Consider the following 15,463-nt stretch of genomic DNA (forward strand, 5'->3'; position numbering starts at 1 on the left):
AGTGTCCCGACATTTGCCACTGCAGATGTAAAATTGATAGGCTATAGAACAGTGCTTGAATGTGTGAAATAAACAAAGATGTGAGAAATATTTGTTTTTGGTCCCTAATGGCACTCGAACACCTAATTTCAGCCTTGTTTTGTACTACTTGAAGTACATGGTTGTCTCTTTTGCAATGTATTATGGACATGATGTGTTTATTTTCATAACTGCGACTCTTTTTGAGAGGCTGATGTAATGATTAATGATGTAATTATTAAGTAATTTATTGTTAGTTTTACATTATAATTGTGCAAGGCCTTTTGGTCCAGACTATAATCCATTCTTTGAAGTAATATGATGATATCCGGGTGGAAACCAGCATTACTAGGCCTACAGTAGATTTTAAAGCATAGATGTACTAAAACAAAATATAAGAGCGAAAAAAGGAAAGCACAAGAATGGCAAGCTAATGTTTATCCTTTTGCAGGTTTACTAAGCATGCTGACAAAGTGTGTGTCATATATAAGCACTAACCTTAACATGAAAATGGAGAAACTGAAGCAGAGCTCTTCTATGTAAGTTCTCCAGGCAGCATCCTCAAAAGTAAGAGGCTGGGCATACGAAAACCCACGACAGGACCAATCTGGAAGAAGAGTCGCTAGATGTGCATGTAGCGCGGCCCAATGGCGAGGAATGGAGGTTGTTTTGAATCGGCGAGACTGCCTAGCCAATCAGGCCGGTCTCGTGTTGAGCTAGCGCGAGGCTGAGCGCATGGGGTTTAAAGAGGAGAGAGAAGGGAAGACAGTGGCGAGATTTCAATCAACTCAACAACACAGGTACGGAAACCGTCTAATATTTAACACAACTTATTTAATTCATATGTAGCTTAAATATTTCAATTTATACACATTTATAAATTTTTAAAATGTGAAACTAACATTTATTCCCATAAAGCAGAAGAAATGTGATTTTTTTTTTTTTTTTATAAATCCGTTCATATGTGAAGGTCAGGAAGGAGTTATGTATATTTGCGGCTTGTTTGCCAATTGCGTTTTGTCTTTCTGAGGTATTGCCAATTTCTAAAAAAAAACATAGAAATGTGTGGAAATAAAATAAAAATGTTTTTTTTTTTGTATAGAGGTCAAACGTAATTTTTCAGATTTACTGTTATCATGTTTTCTTTTCTTTTAACGGTATGATTAAAAGTTGATTTTTTTTTTCCCGGACTGTATTCTTCACGCGCATCGCTGCTGAATATGGCTCGCTATGTCCTGTCTATGAGCCACCCTGCCTTCTTCTATACAGTCCGATTTCGATGACATCTCCACGTAATGTAATATTTTGTCCGCGAGACCCTTCGCTTATGCAATTATTCTTTGCTCTCTATCATATTGTGTGAAATATGCATCTGTATACGCGCTGGAAACATGTTATTGCATTTTTCCTTTCCCAACATAAACAAGCGCGCCTGCCGTGTATTAAAATGGCTGGCGATTGAGACCATTGACGAGCAGCTATTCCTTCACGAAGCAAGGACGGGACAATTTCAGACAGAAAACATCCATTTTAGGTTCAATTTGCCCATTCCTTTCGCTTTCGCTCCCAAATGTCTATCTCTAACTCTCTGTATTAAAATAAAGACAGTGCATAGCGATTTATCATCTTTTCCAGCTTGACAGTCGCGCTGGATATATTCGCATAGGCAATGGCTGGCTGTGCTCTTTGTTAAGGCAGCACTGCGCCAAGCGACAGCTAGGGCTCAACTTAGAAAAACAGTTAAATACACTAAAATACGACCTGACAGCCTTCTACAGTCATTTGAAACTAAAAGTACAACATTTGTTTTAGTTGATAAATATGTTTTTCTTTTCATTAAAGCCTTTGTATCGCTAGAATCGTCTTTTAAACCCGAGGGGGTGTGTATTGCTTTGTTGCACGGTGAACCCATCTGTTTGCTCGCTCCGCAAAGAAGCCATTTTAATGAATGAAGAACAGCAGCGCAAGGCAGGGCTTATACCAGTCACTATATATACCAGCCTCTATATGCTTGTAAACAGGCTGTAATGCAGTTTAAACCAAGAACAGTAATTGGTTTCAAAATAAAATATTAATAAGGCATACAAGATTTACTAAAATAAACAGCACTTTCTGTCATGAAAATACATTTATGTCAAGGATGTTGAATAATTTTAGCCGATGGCCTTTCTGTTTTTAGTAGCCAATTTTTACAGGCTACCACCACGTCACATGAGCGCCCAAGTGTGCTGATATATAACCTAGACTGTGTATGAAGTTAATTCATGTCTGTGCAATAGAGTAGTCCAAACTTTTGCTAGTAATAACAACAATCAATAAAATTAGTACTGTAATCGTATTGTTAAATAATAACAAAAATTCTATTGCTAATTATTATTGCACAGTCACAAAGAATATGGTGGTGGCGCATTATATTTTCCAAAAACGGGCAGTGAACACCAATCAGTCTCATTAAAAATCAGTTCACATCCCCCATGAAAGAAGGACGGGTCTGGAATTCCCTTTGTGTATCATCTTAGTTTAATAAGCCCTGCACCCCACTGCTTTTAGAAATGTTGTACCATCTAAAATACAAAAGCACAATGAGTGGGGCTGAGTCATTTTGACAAGTTTTTAATAGCCACACCTGGCAGAAAAGGTTCTTTTTTTCTGTTGTTTTAATATTCTTTATTCTTATTATTTTAGATAAAAAAAATAATAATAATACAGCACAAGAGAAGACTTTAGTGGACTTAAGCCCCTCTCACTCTAACGAAAATGGCAAAAGGGGACCCCAGGAAGCCCAAGGGCAAGATGTCTGCCTATGCCTACTTCGTTCAGACATGCCGAGAGGAGCACAAGAAGAAAAGCCCTGAGATTCCGGTCAGCTTTTCAGAATTCTCCAAAAGATGCTCTGGAAGATGGAAGGTTAGATTTGCAATGAAATCTTCTAATGTTATTTGACTCAAATGATTTAAATAAAGCAATGCAGAGGTACTTTCATATTCTCAATGGAAAATTATCTTGATTTGTTGCACAGGCGATGTCCGATAAAGAGAAATCCAGATTCGACGACATGGCCAAACAGGATAAGGTGCGTTATGATCAGGAGATGATGCATTACATGCCTGGAAAGAGAGGCAAAAAGAAGGATCCCAACGCACCCAAGAGACCACCGTGAGTAGACATACCACACGCTGAATTACCTCATTATTTAGAAAATTGCCTATATGCATTTATTATGAAGGGTATTTTGTTGATTTGATGCTGTATAAGGCAGATAGGGTTTCAATTGCTATCCTGCCAAATATATTCTAATATTCTGGTGTTTTAATTATTGCGTAGGGGTTTAAAATAATAGATTGCTAGATTATTATTATTATAATATTATAAACATTTTTATTTCATTTACCATATAAAAAAAGTGTTATCATTGCTCATGAATCATTATCTTACCATTTTTGATGAATCATTATATTTTGCCACCTTTTATGATCAACAGCTCTGGATTTTTCTTATTCTGCTCGGATCATCGTCCACAAATCAAGGCTCAGTATCCCAGCCTGGGTATCGGAGACGTGGCCAAAAAACTGGGCGAACAGTGGAACAGCCTCACAGATTCCAACAAACAACCCTACCTGATAAAGGCCAACAAGCTGAAGGACAAGTATCAAAAGGCATGTCTCCAACTAGATGCTTTAATAGTTTTCCACCATGCAACATATCACAGTTACAGTGTTTTACAATTTAACAATATTTATTTTTTGTGCAGGATGTTGCGGACTACAAGACGAAGGGCAAGGTTGGGAGTGTGTCCGTGCCCGTGCCCATGGGAATGATGGCGAATTGTATGGCTCCAAAACCCATGATGAAGAGCAATATGGATGATGAAGATGATGATGAGGAGGAGGAAGACGAGGAAGAGGATGATGATGAATACGATGATGATGAATAGACTGTCATTTTTGTGTGTTTGATTATATTAACCACCCCCCCTCCCCTCCCATTTAAAGTACAGTAGATACGGAATACACTGGTGGTCTTTCATAGCCAGATGTTGTTTTAATAGAGGTGGATTTTTTTTGTACTGTTGGCGAGAGACTAAGGGGGCGTTTACACGACACCATTTTAACTAAAAACGGAAAACATTTTATGCATTTTGGCTGTTCATTTTCACGACAGTGCCGTTTCAAAACTTTTGAAAACGGGAATCAAAGTGCAAGTTTTTGAAAACGATTCCATTACAGTCTACAAAAACGCAAATTTGTGAAAACGGTGATGCCGTACGTGTTCAGTCTATAGGTGCGTAGTCTTTCTTTAGAAAGTGATATCGCCAACTACTGGCCTGGCATGCATAATACAACATTTTTAGTCGCAGATCTGTGTGAACAGGGATTGTTTTGACAACGTCGCCTATACGCGAAAAACGCAAAGGAAAAACTTTTTTGTGTTTAGTACAACCGTTGTCGTGTAAACACCCTAACTACCACAGTTTCTTACCTCTAGCTTTTTGTGTGTGTGTGTGTGAGTGCATGTGCACATGTCAAGCTCTCACTTCATCATGATAGCCCAGTGTCTTCCTAGCCCATGTTTGTATCCTTTTACCAATTGTATAACAAAAGGCCTTTAAACAAGTAATACCCTTTCTGTATATGTAAATCCCTGACCTATATTTTTCTTTTTGTTTAAGAGGTTCCTGAGTGTGTAGCTCTGTATATGGTTGACACTGAGTAGATATTGTTTATGATTGTAATATGTTGCATGTGGAAAGGTGTCACAGTTTCGTACTGTGCACCGATATCAGACATTTCATGCTGAGCCCATCATTAGCTTCCTCTTCCTTGTCCAGTTTAGGAAAAAAATCAGTGCAAAAGAGCAGTTGCCACCAGCACGTCAGTTAGTCCTGTTGCAGGGGTGTGTGCTATATGTTGTTTACTATACTATATAAGATATTAGCACATACAAGATCAGTGTAGGAAAGATATTTATATTATCTTTCCTATATATTAACTGTTGTGTGATCTAGGAATGCACCAATGTAGAGATACTGATTTGTGTAAAATGTGGTCAAAATGTTGCAATATGAAGCAGACAAGAACTATTAACACTATTGAAATATGACATAAAAAAGATTAATGTTAGCATTAGGGGGAAAAAAACAACCCTGATAGTATTGAAACATAAAACATATTGGCCAATATTGATATGGTCACAGTATGGTGCATCCCTAGTTTGATCCTTATTTTTGTTGAATATAAAGTAAGAAACAATGCTGATGATAAATCTGTACTTATCTGTATCTATGATTTTCATTTTATATGTTTGAGGTTTGCAATTAAATTGAAACATTTTTAATTGTGTTTTGTATGTCTGTGTTTAGACCAAGAACACGAGATAGAAACCATCATAAATGGGCCTTAATGATTGTGGATAACTAAACAATGACTAGAATATTGTATATGAAATATTTATTTAAAAATGGGCGTAGGAATGATTTGGGACACTGTAAGCCATGGATCCTTAAAAGTATCTAAAGGTTGAAAGTTATGATGATTGCCCCTGACACCCAGTGATACTGAAATCTCAGCGCATAGAGTACAAGTTTTGAACAAAAGTGCTTGAAGCTTATATAGATTTCCTTATTCCAAATAAGGAATAGTTTTAAATGAATTAAAAATGCAAATAATGGCCTCAGGTGCAATATGTATAAGCGGTCATCATGATTTTGCCAAGTAAGACATGTTCCTGGATCAACATCTTTGTTGATCCTGGAACAACATTCCAATCAACCAATCAGATTTCAGGGACAAGTTTACCGTTTAATGTCAAGTTTAGGCTTGCAACCAGGGTTAGGTGCTTCTGCATCAGTATTATTCACCTATCTTTCCCCTCTGATTTTAGGGATAAGTTATGGGTAGGATTAGGTTTAGGAGTAGGAATAGGGTTAAGAATAAATTTTCAGACTGGAATGTTGTTCCAGGATCAACAAAATAGGTTGATCCAGGAACATGTCTTACTTGGCAAAATCACGGTGACCCTTAAATGATCAAAGGTTAGACAACAAATCCCTGATTTTTTGGCACAAACTAAAATGTCCCGATTCATATGTGTTATTCACCTATAAGTCGCTAGATGGCGCAAGGCTCTATTTTATTATACAAGTTTGAGTTCATGGATGCGTTACATAATGCCATCATGGGATTTTTTGATAATGACATTAGTGACATACTGAAATTAGATGGCAGTCATAAATGAACTCTATATTAGTTTGTCTTGGAGAAAATTAACTATTAGTTCCCAAGTGAAGTTTATAAGTCCTTCTTAGTCTGTTGCTCTCCTGTTTAATGTCATTCGTCTCATCATTTTGACATTTTAATGCTATCCGTTCATAACATTTCTATGATTGACATTTAGATGAAAAAGCAGAATCCTTCCAAATCCTGTCAATTATATTGCAAACATTTTTTCGCACTTTCTCCAAAAGACGCGGAACAGACTCCTGGATACGCCATATAATACACGTAAAATATGTAAATGTCTTAGTTTTTCCTTATACTGTACTAAGCATCACACGTTCGTTCTAAACGACATTTCTGATTGGTAGTCCCTAGGGCAAAGAGGGAGGACTTCGTGACCCGAAGGATGACGTTAGGCATTTCTCAGCATTTGATTGGCTACTCACGGTGCCTATCAAACTCTGAGGCCAAAGCCCAGTCGCTGCTTGGTGTCTGAAGCGGCAGCGAGAGGCTTCCGTCTCTGGGCTGCGGAAACTACCCTGCGAAAGCCAGCGAGAGTTGCAGTGATTGAGGAAAGGAGGGACGCTTTATTCGAAGTCTCGGCTGAGTTAAATACCTATTATAAAGCATCTTCTCCTTACTGAAGGAAAAGGCCTGCGGAGATGGGCGACAAGGCGGGGACCAGGTAAGAGGCAGTATTCCGCGCAGGTTCAATTGCTGCTCTGACTTCTTATTTTGAAGTCACGATATCATATTCTCACAGCCCATCCTATGATGAACAGTCTCACCAAACCTCAGAGGCTGGAGGGATGTCGCGGGAATCCTATTAGTCTATTTGAGTGAGGTACTCGTTAGATCTGTGTAGCCTACAGGATATGCATCGGCACTCGAAGCAAGCGCTCTTAAAACATGATCACTGGACATCTTATGTACTTCACCCAGGGTGGGGTGACTGACCAGCACGCTACACCGTAAATCTACAGCCCTGCTCTGTTCTTGTACACCCTAGAAAAGAAATTGCAACTGAAATCTCGAAGTTATGCGTGGGAGTGCGGCATGTAGTTGCTCTAACAGCTCTTGTTATCTGCCGCTATCTGATGTTATCTTGTTGTTTGAGGACTCAAGTTCGGACTGATATTTTTTGCAGCGCTCGCTGCGGCTTGTCATTGTTATTCGCTTCAATAACAAGCACTTACTACGACAGGTTATTGTAATGCTGCATGCATGTAAACGAGCACTGTTCATTATTTTCCCCTCTACTGTCCGAAACTGAAAAGTCTGTCGCACCCATTGCGAGAAATTCCTGCTCATCACTACACGCTCACTTCCTCAACTTTCAGAAAAGGCCTCGACGTTTCCTGTAGCAGCAAACAGTGTGTTTTAATGTGACTAATATCTCATTTTAACACCTCTCTCTCTGTCTGTGTGTGCAGAATAGGCCCTATAGGCGCAGTGTAGATGGATAGTCGAGTCGTGGGCGACCATGTACGTGCGCTGAGTTTGATGAGTAACCCAGCAATCCTCTCAGTTGTGCCTTCAGTTCTGCTTACATGTCACGGCTCACACCATCAGGAGGAGAGGAAACCCACGGCCTTTCTGCCTCCCGTGTATCTATAGGCTACATTTTAGGGCACAATCTTGCGACCCCCCTGTAAATCATATGAAATTGTCAAAATCAAATTTTTAGACGTGGAACGGTTTGTTGAAGATTTATACAAAAGTTTGCATATTTTGTATCTCGCATGGCCTGCTATATTATAGGGGAATATGGAGCTCACACACACTTCAGTCACTTCAGTTTTACTCAGAGGTCCAAACTGAACAAAAATATGCAATTTGGTGCAGATGTTGTTATGTATATGGCCAAAAAGTAAGCTTGTAATGTAAATCATTTAGATTTTTATTACAGAATAACAGGATACTTGCATAAAATGCCTATAAATATTAGTTGTCACTCAATAGCTTTCAGTATTGTCTTAGTAAGATGATATATAAATGCTTAGTTTTATGACCAAAGCTCTGTTAGTTAGTTTTATTGTGGGGGCAAAACGCATAATGCGACCCACTACATCGATGACTGAGAGATAAATGTCGATGACATTCCTCAAAAGCCTGATGTATCATATTTGATACTCGCATTTTAACATGATTTTTCTTACTTTTCCTACTTTTTACGTACACCTAAATTGCTTCAATCCAACTGTTAATCTTAAAATATTAATAACAAAAGTTATTCTTGCATTTACTTACTATAAAAACCAGAGGGCAGAAGGGATATACATTAGTAGATTGTTTTGATTGCTTTAGAGAACTTAGAAATTAATGTATCAAATATGATACCGCAGGGTTTAACCTCACGTTGTACCAAACCTGCATGGCTTTCTTTCTTCGGAACACAAAGGGTGTTTCAATTTGGTCACCGTTCACTTTCATTGTATGGAGGAAAGATGTGTGTGAATGGTGAAATATTTACATTTTTGGATGAACTATACTGTTAACCTCTATATTTCACTTCGCAAGGTTTGGTTTTGCCACTGAAATGCGAACGTTTGCTTTGAAAAAAGGAGAGCAGTGATTGTTGCATAGTTATTGTATTGTAATAAGATTAAATAGCATGACTTTTTTGTGTGTGGGGAGCAGTTGTTCATCAGCCCACTATAGAGCAAGCCATGCACAGCAAACTTTGCGCATATTGATTGACACACATTCATAGCGCTGCAAAGCTGTGAAAGAGGTGTTTTATGTAGGCGTCATCGGCCCTTCTGTGCTTTCAAATTAGCCTTGGGAAATTAAAGCTCGCTATCTCTACATAAATGTTGTATTTATTATAAAATCTATTTATAAACATATTTGGTCACCTAAGACCTCATAGATCTAAATAGTTTAGCCCTGCCTGTTTCTGCTTGGTAGATTCTGATTCAGCCTCTCTTGTGGTTGACTCACTGGAGTTGTTGTGGAGGCTGTCTGGTGTGGGGGTGTAGGTGGATTTTGCAGGCACAGTGGTGTGTGGTGGTCTTATGAAATCCCCTCTATGTGTGTTATGGGTTTTTTTTTTTTCATGTTTGATAATTACACATTTTCCAGGTTAATAAAACAGGATTTATCAACAAGAGGCCAATACTGTGATATGTTTTTCTTTTTACATTTATATGTTTTTTTTTTTTCCCTAAAACCAAGCCGCATCAAAGTTTATTTATACAGTAATTGATCTCTTATTTGTTTAGTCTTATTTTTGTACTTCAATTATTTTGTCTGCCAGATTTTTCCAGGTGGCAAAACTACTTTGGGTTACACTTTATTTTACTTTATTAAAGTGCCCTTGTTTCATTGTAATTATACATTTTCAGTAGGGATGTGCGCCATGATTAATTTCATTAACGTTTAAACGGAAATTATGCAACCGACTAGTCAACTAGTCTAACCACCCCCCCGGAGACAGACTGTATGCAATCAATTTGAAATAGACTACTTAATCTATGAACAGTCAAATACCATACTGAATGCGCTAAAAATAGGTCAGATACATGCGATGTGCTTGCCTTGCTTTATGATCATTGTATATTAGCCATTATAGACATTTATTCAAATCAACTAAATCAATAGGCAGCGCAGGTCCAATAAGTTAAATGGTTAGTTCACCCAAAAATGAAAATTCTGTCATTAATTACTCACCCTCATGTCGTTCCACATCCATAAGACCTTCGTTCATCTTCGGAACAAAAATTAAGATATTTTTAATACCTTTCAAGGCCCAGAAAGGTACTAAAGACATTGTTAAAATAGTCCACGTGACTGCAGTGGTTCAACCTTAATGTTATAAAGCGACAAGAATACTTTTTGTGAACAAAAACAAAATAAAAATGACTAATTTAGTTAAAAATAACTAAGCTTAAAAATAAGTTTAAGTGTAAGAAAATGTGGCTTAATATCAATGCAGGTAAGAGTAAATAACACAACTGTATTAAAATGAGCAACATTTAGGAAGCAAGCAATGGACGACATGGGAAGAAGAATGAAATGCAGGTGGAGATAGAGGAAGGATTCAAGCAGGAAATAGCGGGAAGACTGTTTGCCTAATTTGAAACTTGTACAGCTGTTTTTAATACATCCAAGCTAAACTTTATTAGCTTGTTTATGTTTACGATTGCTCTACAGTCCATTCTCAAGGGGTAGCGGACAAGAGTTGTGAGTGAAAAGAGCCATGACTTATTCAAGGGAGCTTATCAAGCATTGTGAGGTCACTTCGAGTTTTGTAATCACAGGAATCACTTTGGTAAGACCAGGAGCCTCATTTATAAAATGTGTGTATGCACAGATTTGTTCTTAGAGTGTGCATACGCAAAAACCCACACCAATGTTCATATTTATAAAAACGGTCTTTGACGTGGAAAAGCGCTTAGCGCTACGTCAGGGTCTAAGCAGACGTACGCACTTTTCCTTGTGCAGAAAGTCGGAGAACTGCAGGTATTTGGAAATCTGAGCAATTCTTGCTGCTCGCCATTCTCAAGTAAAACATTTGGACGTTGACTGGTGCTCTTTTATATGTTACCATTCAGCTGCGCGCAATTTTAATATCATTTGCAATTTGTAGATTTCACATCTGGAAGAGAGGCGTATGCATGTTTTTTGTGCATACGTTCGTTCTCTAAATCACACGTACGCACATTTGAGAACTGATCGTAAGATCAAATGTAGGACGATTTTGAGGCCCCAGAACAGGAAAAGTGGAAGGAAACTTGTTTTAAATGCTGAACAACATGTCATGTAGTTCCAGATAGCAGTGTTTTTGTATTTGCACCATACTTGCGCAATATCCTGCAGCTGAGTTCGACATTGATTGGGGATTTACTGGAGGCTGGTTAGTATAAATCCCCGTACTCCAGCTTGTGACATCTGCATGCTCAAACTCGCATGTTGTCCTCATTTTGTAGGGTGATTGATTGATGTGGTCCATTAAATCACATCCGCATCAGTACGATTAGCATGAGCGTGATGAACTCTTCTCATGTTTTAATTCTCTCCTCATGCCCTTATACTTCGGCCTGTAAATCTCACCTTTTCTCCTTTCCACGCTCTCTTTCATCAGTGATTGATAACGTTACAGGCTCTCTAGTTTCACAATGATCTTTCCACTTAGTCTGCAGTGAACATTTAACAGGGTAAACTATAGAAATGGAACATTTTGTTTGTGCAATTAAAGGGATAGTTCACCAAAAAAAAAAAAAAAAATCATTATTTTCTCACACACGCCTTTCCAAACCTGTATGACTTTCATTCTTCTGTGAAACACAAAAGAAGATATTTTGAAGAATTTAACTGTTTTTGCCCGTACAGTGATCCAAAACAACATTAGACCCCATTGACTTTTATTATATGGGCAAAAATGACTTTGACATTTTTAAAAAATATTATCTTTTGTGGTCCGCAGAAGAAAGAAGGTCATAGAGTTTGGAACGTCATAAGGGTAAGTAAATAATGATAGATAATGATAGATAATTCATTTTTGGGTGAACTATCCCTAGAGTCTCATTGACCTAGATGGAAAGGGTACTATCAGTGATGGCTCACAACACGGTCACAGTATTGCTGTTGCCACCCATGTTTGTGTGTGTGTTTATCTCTCACACATATACACACCTCTAATTCATCAGCTGATGGCTCCATTATCTCATTTTAGGCAGAAAGGTCAATTCACTGGAGACTATTTAGACACCTGTCTGCACTGACGGATTAAGTCTCTACATTTAACAGGCGCTCAGTTCCTCTAACATAGGCTAGTTTTGTGGACTGAGTTAACCCCTCTCACGGGATTTTGTCCCAAATGAATGATGTTCCGCTCCATCTGTTTCGTTTTCATAGATGTTGTGGGTTTATGCGTGCTGAATAAGGCCACTCTTGCAAAAACTAAAGCTCACGCTACATTTTTACATTTTATGAAGAAAATAAGTGGTGCTTGCCAGCCCAGAACTTGCCACCATAGGGTGTTCTGGGTGGTTACTCAAAAAAGCCTCAATGTAAGACTTTGGGATTTTTTTCGCCTATTTTATCATCTTGTCAGCTATAAATCGCAGGTCTGATCTTGACAAAACTTACTTAGAAAAGTAATATTATAGTTTTCCTTAACAAGCCACACAATTTAAGCGATCATCCATGTAGTTGGGGATGAGTTACATAAGCTTAATGCTTGGGGTTTGAACAATGTTTGCGCAGTCGTAGTAGTGATTCTTGTCTTAGCAAACCTGTATAAACAAACTGTCTTTCTCTAAAAATAACTGTGTTGTACTTTTTCTGTTGTCAGGAGTATTGCCCTGTGCATATAAGATATTGTAAAGCTCTTATCACGGAAAGCTGGAATTCAGCAGTTTGAGTTCCCAATAGGAAGTGGTCTAGAAAAATAACATTTACACACACAACACCTCAGCAATGGAAAAATAATATAATGGAAAAGCAATCTCAGCTGGGTTCCTTTTTTTCCATTATATTGCTGTTTTAATTAGGAAATTGCTTGTACTTGACCTCTATATCTTTTTTCCAAATAACTTTGCTTCTAGATGTGGGCTGTTGAAATTAGGAGCAACAAGCTCTTTAAAATAGGCTCTAATTATGGGTGCTAGTGCACGTTTGCTCTGTGACGTCACGTGGTGTCTGAGTGGTTAGCCTAGTGTCCTGTAAATTGTCTGCATGTGTAAACGGCTGACAGGTGATTATAACCAGACATCCTTGGTGCTTCCCTTGGCTCCATCCTAAGACAACAGTGAGATTGATTAAGTCCCTCTCACACACGTTTACTATCTCCATCCATTACTGTCTGCATTTTTCTCAGTGCTGTCTCTTCCTGCTGGATCCTCTCAATGCTTTGGTCTTGCATGGTTTTTGCATTTCAGACATTTGCATCGTCACTAATATCCCGTTTTTACTGCACACATGACACCAAACGTGAGTGTCCACTTGTTTGTCATGTGGGTGGATTTGTTAACAGTCATTAAGGTTATCAGGGCTTGATGTTAAGTATTTCCTGGTTCATGTCTTTAGGATAAGTAAACTATTAGGTATCTAGAATATGAAGTCAGTCATATAGTAAATTGTAAAGCATGATTTTGCTGCCAAGTGGTGTTTGTGTTTGTTTGTTTCTCTGTAATTTATTAATGATCAGTATGATTACTAATGATTACTGTACAGAAGGGGTGAGGAGTATAAAAATAGCCTTAAATAATGTGTAGTTATCAGCACACGTCAAGTTTTTCTTGCGATCTTGCTGCCTCTTATGTGTACAGGTACTTTTTATACACGAGAAGTGCGTTCAACGTATAAACGAACAGTACCTGTTTTTAAAAGCGAATGAACATATCCTGTATCTGAGGCTAAATAACCACAGCCACTGATTGGAATTAGCTGATAATCACTACCTTTCATTTGATATGTCTTGACGGTCACATAAAAAGATCACATTTTAATGATGCAAAAGATGCGTGTGTGAGCAGCGGCAGAGACAGTCTCAGTCTCCACCAGGCTAGAGTAAAATAATAACGCGGTTACAAGATGTGTATAATTTAAACTATTTTATTAAATTACTTCTGACCAATTGAAGTTAGTTTTGCACTTGCCAACATCTTGCCAAAGCAAACTTTCCAGAAAAGTGACTACATAATAAGTAGGTGTGCTCTGAAGCTCCGCCTTCTTTGACATGGAAATCTTCGCCGGTTCATTTCTTCTGTTTAGTCCCTCGAGGTCGGACATCCATGAGTAAAAACATGTACATACTTGAGAATTTCTTTATATGTTAATTTTGTTGTAATTTTAATTGAAAGAGACACTGACATATTTAATACTGTAAAGATGATTGCTTTTAAACAATCTATCAGCGCATGACAATTATCAGTCAACTTTTAAGTTTTACACTCTTTTCCGTGATAGTATATATATTTATGCTGCCTTTGTGGCAAAGGGTTTTTTTTTTTTTCCCCTCTGTGGTTGTCCTGAACAAGTGTTGATACTGAGTTTATATTTGTGTTTGTATGTGTAAACCAACCGTCATTTTAAGTTACGTGGTATTTTAAGTTTGTGGTCATTGTAGTTGCTACCACACCAGTATGAATTTAATGTAAACTGAGACTATATCACATCTAAAAAGAGTCCCCTTTAAAGTTCAGGTACAAGTCAATTCACTGACTTTTTTCTTTGTTCAATTTGCGCACTGAACATGGGTTGGAGCTCTTAATTTTGAACTCTCAAAGTGCACTAGATTGATTAATTTCACTTCAAAATAGAGCTGCACGATTCTGGATAAATTGAGAATCTCAATTTTTTTTGTTTCAAACAGAGATCACGATTCTCCCATGATTCTGAACAGACAACTTAACAAAATAACATGTAATTTATTAGAGGTTCTGACAAAATGTTAATTTACTGCAGTCTGTTTAAAAAATGTAATGAATCTGAATGAATTTTTTTTTTTTTTTAAATCGGTTTGAATGAATGACTTAATGACTCACTCATAAATGCTTCTCTTGTTTTATTAATGGTTAAATCAGCATTTTTTTTGAATGAATGACTCTCTTGAATGAGTGATTCAATGACAAATACATACACATACAACAGTCACTTGTTGCCCCCTGGTGGCATAACAATGTAATCGATACAATTGTTATTGTAAGCGCCATGTTACCTTTTAAAGGTGATTTGCTCTATTTTGATCGCTTCCGTTGACATCAGTGTTTATAACCGAACTATAAACTTTTATCCCAGTTCTTCTGTGATAATATGAATATTTGTAATGCAGAAAAAACAATACTGTGTGGTTGAAAAGACAGTCTGTGAAGCTGTTTCATGATAAAAGCTTTCTCGGGGTCAGCGGCAGCGCCAACACAGATTTGAATGTTCCGGTGTGGTTTTGCCAAATGTTTAATAGACACAAGAATCATTGTCATTTAGGAACGAGATCGTGTTGGTGTTTGAATCGAGATCATGATCTTTTTTGCTTTAGTCCATTGCTTTAATTCATGGGGCACAGGACAAAATTATTAGGGTCATAAGGCTTGAGACAATGTTCCCTGACAACAGCATGACTTGCAGTGGCAACTGGAATATATTTCCATAAACAAGGGCGTGAAATATTTCTCATTCCATATTTGCCTGTTTGATCTAAGTTTTGCTGTTTTCCTTGTTCTCTCTTGAGCTAGAAAAACATGCAAACACGCACCCAGAGCCAGCAGGCAACAGGAACACATGCA

General features: G+C 37.7%; 2 protein-coding genes across 2 annotated transcripts in view; both read left to right on the plus strand.

Moving 5' to 3' along the window:
- Window positions 1–665: 665 nt before the first annotated feature.
- hmgb3a (high mobility group box 3a) lies at window positions 666–5,352 on the plus strand. Its single transcript, XM_051899643.1, has 5 exons — window positions 666–818; window positions 2,704–2,925; window positions 3,038–3,174; window positions 3,500–3,674; window positions 3,770–5,352. Exons 2-5 carry the CDS (start codon window positions 2,776–2,778, stop codon window positions 3,950–3,952), a joined length of 645 nt encoding a protein of 214 aa, XP_051755603.1. The 5' UTR covers window positions 666–818; window positions 2,704–2,775; the 3' UTR covers window positions 3,953–5,352.
- Window positions 5,353–6,659: 1,307 nt separating this feature from the next.
- Window positions 6,660–15,463, plus strand: part of arrb2b (arrestin, beta 2b) — a 41,385-nt gene continuing 32,581 nt past the window's right edge. Inside the window, exon 1 of the mRNA XM_051899678.1 lies at window positions 6,660–6,918. Coding sequence (XP_051755638.1) covers window positions 6,896–6,918 — 23 coding nt within the window. The 5' untranslated portion in view covers window positions 6,660–6,895. The remainder of the gene's footprint in view (window positions 6,919–15,463) is intronic.

The sequence above is a fragment of the Ctenopharyngodon idella genome, chromosome 7, assembly GCF_019924925.1.
Source record: "Ctenopharyngodon idella isolate HZGC_01 chromosome 7, HZGC01, whole genome shotgun sequence".
Taxonomy (NCBI): domain Eukaryota; kingdom Metazoa; phylum Chordata; class Actinopteri; order Cypriniformes; family Xenocyprididae; genus Ctenopharyngodon; species Ctenopharyngodon idella.